The sequence below is a fragment of the Nematolebias whitei genome, chromosome 2, assembly GCF_014905685.2.
Source record: "Nematolebias whitei isolate Nwh7 chromosome 2, NemWhi1, whole genome shotgun sequence".
In the NCBI taxonomy this organism is placed as follows: Eukaryota; Metazoa; Chordata; class Actinopteri; order Cyprinodontiformes; family Rivulidae; genus Nematolebias; species Nematolebias whitei.
The window spans coordinates 1470038-1478904 of NC_056499.1; the positions used below are offsets into that span (position 1 = coordinate 1470038).

The 8867-nt window shown below is 40.0% G+C and overlaps 1 protein-coding gene across 1 annotated transcript; it reads right to left on the reverse strand.

Moving 5' to 3' along the window:
• Positions 1-1080: 1080 nt before the first annotated feature.
• Positions 1081-8631, reverse strand: spi1b (Spi-1 proto-oncogene b). Its single transcript, XM_037695337.1, has 5 exons — positions 8590-8631; positions 8025-8115; positions 7000-7181; positions 4247-4397; positions 1081-1930 (listed from the first exon to the last, which is right to left on the reverse strand). Exons 1-5 carry the CDS (start codon positions 8629-8631, stop codon positions 1617-1619), a joined length of 780 nt encoding a protein of 259 aa, XP_037551265.1. The 3' UTR covers positions 1081-1616.
• Between the last annotated feature and the right edge of the window lie 236 nt (positions 8632-8867).

Below are 8867 nucleotides of genomic sequence, written 5' to 3' on the forward strand. Positions count from 1 at the left end.
GGTCCAGTTAGCAACACGGTCCTGTTGGCAGCATGGTCCAGTTAGCAACATGGTCCAGTTAGCAACACGGTCCAGTTAGCAACACGGTTCTGTTGGCAGCATGGTCCAGTTAGCAACACGGTCCAGTTAGCAACACGGTCCTGTTGGCAGCATGGTCCTGTTGGCAGCATGGTCCAGTTAGCAACACGGTCCAGTTAGCAACACGGTCCTGTTGGCAGCATGGTCCAGTTAGCTGCGTTAGCAGGTGTTGCTAACTAACAAAACACTCAAAGAAACGATCAATGGAACCGTTATTGGGTGCATATTTCCTCTGTGAGTGTTCCTACGTATAACGGCTAAAATAAAAATACCAGATGCATCGATGTGAACTCCTCACACCTTCTGTGATGGTGCCTGCACTGTCAGCGAAGTGAAGAGTCACTTCAGCTCCTCGGACCCAGTTAACCTCAAAGTTCCTCAAAGGTTGGCTGTTATCTCTGAAATGTAACGAAAGATAATAAACTTCGCCTGTTAACTTTTTATCTGTTAACTTTTTATCTGTTAACACCTTTCAACGTTGCATTCTTCTTCTCCTTTTTGTGTCTGAACACTGATGTTTGCAAAAGTCACAGAACAACATCCACTGATGGACACTTTATTTTATTACAAGCACTTCTTATTCATAGGGATTATTTTACAGTTTATTTTCCATCATGTTTGCCATCCCTGGCTTCTGTGTCTCTTCAGGCTGTTTAAAATGATAAACGTGCACAGTAAAGGGACCGTGCACTCAAGAGAACTTGTTCATGTGCGACACTGTTGAACAGTGGAGAAAAATTCAAGAGTTGGATTGAAAGAGAGGTAAAAGAGAAAAATCTGAGCGAGGACACTTTACAGGATTTTTGGAAGAATCAGCAATTCCTAAAAGTGTCTGACAAAAACTAATGCATCATTTTACAAAGATAAGTTAGAAAACATTCATCCTTTTACAGTTATGAAGGACAAACTGGTTAAAGCTGTAGAGGCTGAAAAATCAAAGATTTGTGAATGGATGATTTAATATTATTGATTGTTTATCTCCATTTTTAACTAGACCAGCTTTAGAGTTTTAATGCAAATATCTTAAAAATGCATTTTAAAAGAGGGGCTTGTATAGTTTAGTCTGTGTCACTGATAAAAGTTGATTTATTTCAGAGTAATAAATCAACTTTTGAACCTACGCTAACTTGTTTTCCATTAAAACAATTCAACGTGCAGATTCAGTCACATCTCTTACAGATTTTCACCTTCAGGCCGCAGGTTTTTTTTTCTTGCGCCAGGACTTTTTATAGAGACTCACAATCACTGATCTGTTTTTTTATTATTATTTTTTAACTACCAATTCACAAATCTTTCTTTTACTGTTTTAACCAGAACCGGTCTCTTGTCCGCACTCCGTCTCATCTCTGCAGTAAGTGGCGTCCACCTCGTGTCCTGAAGGTGTTTGGAGGCTGTGGAGGGCTGATAAAAGTTTATGCAGCTGTTTCTTGAGTAGCTGAGTCCCACAGAGCAGCAGTATCACTGTCGAGGACGTAATGCTTTGCTAGATTAGCACATTTAAAAGTATCTACAGATATTTCAGAAATGATAACTTCTGCCTAAATGTATGCCTTTCTCTCCGGGTGACTCTTCCCCAGAACCTCGTCACTGAACTGGTATGTCAGCTTCTTCTTGATTTTTTTAACCTCTCCAGTTTTGCCGTAGTTGCGCAAAGCACGAGCCATTTTTTGGTAGGTCATCTTTTTGCGGTTTCCTTTCTGGATTCCCCAGCGGTGGGCGAGTGCCTCTTTGTGTTTGGAAGAAAACTGGAATGTCCCCTTGTCTCTGTCCACCCACCAGATGCTATCCTTCATGTCACCATTCCTTAAGAGGTCCAACAGGAACTGGTACAGACGGATCTTCTTTTTATTCCCTTTGGAAACAATGTAGCGTTAGAACTGGTTCAGTCTCACTGTTGTAATGCGTCAACACAAAGCAACAAAATGTCTCATTACTCACTTGGTTTACAGAAAAAAGGCAGAACAAAACACCAATTGTGCACATGTTGTTTTTTAAAAAATGTGTATTTGTTAGTTTTCTATTAATATCCTGTTAAAAACTAAATACACAACTATGGTATCCCTGTGAAGTCAGTTCAAGTAAAAAGTAATGTAACATTTCCCAAAATGACAAATAAGTTCTGCTTTCAGTGCCAGTTAGTCAGGACATTACTGCAGCTGAAGTGCAAGCCAAATTACTGGCATACAAAAAATAAATAAAAACCTACTTAAGAAGGTATTTTATGTAACCACCAGTCAGGCTCTGCTGGTTCTCATGAATGCTAATGCAGCCTGAGACAGTTGCTTTTTAAACAGCCGTGAATCAAACTATAGTTGTGCAAGAGAAAACGACACCTCCTAGAATTACGTGTGTCGTCCTCTGACACCGGCTGTCAGACACGGGCTCCGACATTTCTGCACTGGAGCAAAATTCACTTCACAAATTTCTGGTGAACAAAGGTGTCATTTTATAGATTAACAGGCGGCTTTTATTCCACACTGCAGATTTAAACACTTAGTTTGGGCCTGCAAGTTTTTATTAAACCTCCCAATTCTTGAAAAAAAAAAAAAAAAAAAGCAGGCATTCTATTTAACAAAACTAGATCAGGTCCATTGGACAGATAAAAAAAAAACGTTGAAAGGTTTTGTTTTTTTATCCAAAGGACTTCTTCAGTTTGAGGAGCTGCAACAAACTCAGTCTTATAAATAGCACAGTCACTTGCTATTCTCAGTGAGTGATACTAGCGATACCAGCATTGTAAGAGGGGGACAGTTGATGATGGCCACTGTGAACAGCAAGCAGCCATCAGAGCACTAATGATCGGTCATTAGGCTGATGGTCCTCCTTGATCATGTGAACAGCTGGTTCTGGATGTCAATAACAAACTGGTTGATCCACTATGATGAGGTGCTTTTTATAAGACTGAGTTTGTTGCAGCTCCTTGCACTTTGGTAACAGTTTCTGTTTTACATATGCTATATAAATAAATCTGACTTGACTTGGCTCCTCAGACTGAAGAAGTCTTCTGGATAAAAGATGAAACGTAAAAAAAATTTGAATTCATCCAGACGACCTGAATTGACATTGTTAGAATTTTCTTCCTGGATTACTGAGAATGCATCAGGATCCAGGTAATCTATTCTTTAGCTTATTTTAAAGTGTTTAGGAGCAAACAGGAAGAAAGCTGTGATGCCCTCAGATCAGGGGTGTCCAAACGTTTTCATCATGGAGCTACTTTTAAAACGACCAAGTCAAAGTGATCTACCTGCTATAAGGCCCTGTTTACATGAGATCAACCTCTGGAAACGTCACCGTGTTTTTAATGTTTATTAGGGGGGAATACGCAAAAAATAAGCGGGTTTACATGAAAACGTTGTAGTTTTTTATGTCAGTCGGGTTGCCAGATAAGAGATGATGAACTATAGTACTGTAGCTTGTTCATGCAAAGGCTAATAAAACATTAGACATCAAGCTCTGTTTGTGCTTGTAAATATTCATATTCTTTGTAGGGGGAGTGGTGGCGCCGAGGTTAGAAGATGGGCTTGTGATCGGAAAGTTGCAGGTTCACCTCCCTCCACCCTCATTCGTCCCACTCTGGAGCCCTGAGCAAGGCCCTCAACCCCCACCATCTGCTCCCTAAACAGGTCTCTCTTGAAAATGAGTTCTCGTGGCTCAATGAGACTAACCTGGATAAATAAAGGCTAAATGAATAAAAAAATAACCGTGTAAAGAGAAACTGCAAGTTAACGGTACCAGAAACGTTTGTGCCAACAACTTGCAGTTGTTTCAAAATGGCCGTAATCAACATTGCGAAAATAATCTATTTCTCCACCTGAGGCTTTTCAAATCACTTTTATATCACGTGGCATATGATTTATTCATATTTCCACAAATCCACACTACAGAAGATCTGAGCTTTCAGTTGCGAGCAAAACTCAAAGTTGACAGGAAAACTATAAAATGAAGACACTTGTTTTTTATCCAGAAAAAGAGCAGATCTCTATTTTGTAATTTAGGATGTGTGGTTAAAATGTCATACGACTGAATAAATGTTTCAATATGAAAGCAGCTGGCAGGTTATTTGAACTTGTCATCAATGGATCCTTGACCTTTCGGGTCAACACAGATTGTTGACATACACCCAACATAAGTAGTCACTAAGTGCCGTGTGAGATGAGTGGATCCATACCCAGCTCTCCAGGTGTGAAGTAAGGGACTCGGTCTCTCAAGCATTCTTCATCAGACACTTCCAGAGGGGGACTTCGCCCTCCTTGCTCCTCATCATCAGTGCTGCGCTGGGAGACATGTGGTGGATACACGGCCCGAGGAAAAAAGGCCACCTGCATTGATGTGAAGAAAATGAGAGCTAATCTCACGTTGATACAAATCTAAATTCATTCATCACATAAAGTGCCAAGTAAAATCATTTTGATAAAAACAAAACAAACCAAAGAAGAGGAGACGATCACCATTAGAACCATTAATGTACAGCTCAGTGCATTTTTAAAAAATAAGCTTGATTTATTCAAGTGTGTCCGACTGAATCAGAACGTTGTTACTCTCACAGTAACTGGTACAACATTAGATGAGTAGACAAAAGAAGACCAGAAGAAAATTACTGACAAGACCGGAAAGAATAGTCATTCAGCACAGAAAACTTTTACATGTAAGAGCCCTTTAAACTGGAACCAGTTCAGTAGCCATCCTAACATTTGTGGTCGTTTTAGCTGCTTGTATTTAGTTATTTTATTAAATAATGCTTTATTTTTTTTGTAAATAAAGTATGGCGTCCAGCTTGTCATCCTGTTGTAAGGAGTGCACATTCTCTTGCTTAATTAAGGAAGACCTTCCCTTTGCAGACATGTTCTCTGGATTACGTTGCTTCAGAACCCAAACGCATCAATGAGCTTACTCATGCACGCTCACAAGTGAACAACATGCACTTTCAACAAGCAAAATGACTCCAGATGCTCGTCAACCAAGTAAATAAAATAACTAAATAGCTTTGAAAGAACAAATTTCAAATTCAAGAATAAACTTTTCTCTGTGTGGATCACAGAGAAACTGAGCTCAGCCAGTTTCATTCAACCTTTATTTAAACATATAAATCACATTGAGCCTCGAAGACTCATTTACAAGTGAGACCTGTTTGGACAAACAATAAAGTGGTTAACTGGACACATGTTGGAGATGGAGGTGAAAAAAATTCCCATCAGATTTTTTTTTCTTGCCTGAGGACAAAAAACTCTAATATTAAAAAACACCTTGCACAAAAAAGCACATAGTGACGTAGACATTCTGCAGAGGGGGGAGACGAGAGCGGTGAGCATGTTCATAGATGCTCTTGAGGTCACTGTAAGAGTTCTGATAGGATGTAATAATCAATCAATGTCCATAGACTCTCTCGAGGGCATTATAAGAGTTCTGATAAGGATGTAATGATCAGTCAATGTCCTCCGGTGACATCCATAAACATTCGCGAGGGATGTCGAGAAATGTCCAAGAATAACGTCTATGAGAATCCAAGAGTCCTGAAATGATGACACAAAGTTTATTCAGCTGGTTTCATCTGGTTATCAGTTGGAAATTCCTCAGGGAGGGGGTGGTGAGCGTCAGATCACGTTCTCCAGGTGACTTCAGATAAGATGACCTTCAAGGCCAACCAAGGGAGCCAAATTTAGATAAACACACAGTTGTTTTGGGGACAGGCAGAACTTAATGACATCTACCTTGAGTCTGTGTTGGTCCACTCGGTTCTGAAATGTCCACATTACATGGCCACACTGATGGAACGTGACTAAGTAAAATCCCCAAGATCTGATCCATTCAGCCCAAAGCATTTAAGTCTGGGTACTCGAGGCACGAGCCAAGCCATCATAAAGGCAAGCAGCGTGATCGGGTCCAAATTTGCTGCCGACGACTTCCTTGATTGTAGATAAAACCATCAAGCAGCCGAATCCAAAAAGCAGGAACCAGTTATTGTAAATCCAATTAAATATGCGCCCTTAAAATCCACAGATGGCAGCAGAGATAGACACATCATCAAGTCTTCCAGTCGACGAGATGTCTAGCTGCGTGCGTGCCAACAGGGCAAATCGTCTCGCCTAAAGCCTGTCTTCTCTTGAAGAAATGTTGTAAATTGAGTTGAGGGACCAACTGGTCGAAAATGTTGGTTTAATATTTGATATAATAGAACCAGAGACTGATCCCTGACACATAGGCTGTCTGGAGTGCAGCGTTTCCATTCACTTTTAGCAAACTATGTCTGTCTGTTAGCAAAGTATCTCATAAACCACTGAAATTATTTTAATGAAACTTTAAGGAAATATTTATTTTAACTTTCCAACTGACTATCTTTTGGAAACAACCCAACTCAAGATGGGCACCACAGTTAACTGTCCTCAGACAACACTAAACTAAAATACAGTAAATTTCAAGGACAGTTTATTAAAATTGTTGTGGTTAAGTCTGAGAGTTATTTATAAGACGTGCTCTGAGATTGACCATGACGTTATTCTCAAGGTCTGACCCTGTCGCACCATACCCCCCAAAATAACACACTTTAAAAAAAATAGTTGCGTTGCTTTCCATTGAACGATTCTCGCATGGTGGCAACTTTTTCTCTGCATGAGCTGTGATGTGCGGAGCTGCGCGAGTCGACGGAGAGTATTCACAGAAAATGCTGCTTTCAAACAGGAAAAAAGAATCAAAGTAAAATTAAAGTGTTTCTTGTAACTCGGGGGTTCACTTCCTGATTTCTGTTAAAGGTCCTTGAAGGCCTCCAGTTTCCTGACTCTCCTTTGATTTATTTCCCATAATTTGTAGATATTAAGCCAATATAAAGTTTTATGAGAGATTATTTATCGTCCAGTCAAACACTTTGCGATCAGTTATTTAATGACTCACATGAGAAGTGGTACTGGTGTGTCTGGGTGGACCTACTGGTTGCTGCAGCACGTGCGGATGTGCACCGAGGTTTGGATCGAGCAGGTTTTCGGCGTCGTATCGTATTAGGCCGGGCCCGTGGAGGGCCTGGACGCTCTGGAGCTCCGTGAAGATGGTCTCTTGGAAGCTTTCGAACTCTGCAGGGTGCACGTGAGGGTGTGTGTGGTAGTCCCAGTGATCTGAACAGACAAGGTGAGAAACGTGTTGGTGGCCTTTTCCTGTTTCGTTGGAGTTTCAACACGCAGCGTTATCGGCTGCAGCGGATTTAGATCCACAAAAACTTCCCCTAATAAAGAAAAGTTCAAATGAAGGACAGAGTTTAAAGAAATATCGAGGTTCAGAGCAGAGTCACCACATTGTCTGGGAATTTGTTGTTTTTTTAAAACACATTCAAAACTCATCATTTTCAAAGGTTCAAATCAAATTTAAAACTTTTCAACTATATCACCTCAAAATTAATTTCAAAACTGATTCCATGTCTTTATTTTAATATTACGCTGTTATTCTTCTTCTGTCAGACTATTCTGTGTCTTCATGTGAACATTTTAGGACAACCCTGTTGATAAAAAAATCTTTTTGAAAGTTGATGTCAGTTATTTTTGTCGCCTGCTCCCCTCTCGCCCCTAATTTCAGTTGTTTTGGTGCAATATTCAAAAGAGAAAGTCGGCCTCCTCATGTATCAGCAAAGCCCTTGGGGCGAAACGTGTTCTATGTCTGTAGTTGTAGCGGCCGAAAGAAAAGGCATCTGTTTCCTGTGTTCCATACGTGCTGCGCTCCAGCTGCACACGCTGCTTCTTTTCATGTACGATAAAACCAAAAATGTCTCCGTCCACATCTGGTTCTGAATATTAAAATTAAAATAACCATGGACTGAACAAAAATACAAAGTGATCCATTAAACCTCCTCATTGGATTAAGTTCAAGACATAAAAAAATCTTTTTTTTTTTTTTTTAACCTGCTGTCATGAAGTAACATTAAAATGATTCAAATGACCAAAAGTTAATGTTGAAATAAAACTCACCTGCCTGGATGTCAGCATCTAACACGCATGGGTTATAATATTCAGCAATTTGATGTCTATAGATGTCTGACTCGTACATTTCTTCAGCGTGCTGAAAGATCAAGAAAAGAAAGACATTTTTAGAAACGGTTTTCCTTCCAGCTGTTTGCTGAGCAGCATCAGACGCGACACCAGAGACTCATTTGTTAAAGAATGAACGTTGGGGCTTCTGTGAAATTAACATCACGTTGAAATGGGTTTGGATTTAAATGAGAACAGGCAACATTAGGCTCGTAAGAATGGATATTTCTTTTTTTGGCTCCTCAGTTCTGAAACTCTGGGGTTTCGTTTTCAAGTCGCTTGAAGAATGAAAGACTTACAGTTTGTGTCTTTCACTCAACTTGAAACAGAGACCACATTAAGTCATCTAATCTGAAAAATTACGTCCGTTTTCACAACAATAAAGTGTTTTTTCTTTTAATGCTGTACTAAAGGTAGACACCTCCACACAAAGTGTTTGAAACTTGTTTTGTAGAAAGTGTGCTGCTGGGTTTAGACAGAAATGACTAAAATGAAAAATACTTACAGGAGGGATGAGGTAGCTCTCCATTCTGTGTGGATGCAACATGGAGACCTCTTCTCCAACAAACCGACTCTCAGAAGCTTTGATGGCAAAATGTTCTCACAAGCTTTCAAAACTTTTGCGGCGCCATTGCACAATGTTTCAAAATTTCCTCTCACTCAACAAAAAACTATCAAAAAAAAATAATCTCCCTGTCGTCTCTTATTGTGAAGCTTTTGACCTTAGTTGGGCTGCGAGGCCTTGGGCTCTAACAGACAAAATGAAGTCGAGCGAGGCCCGCT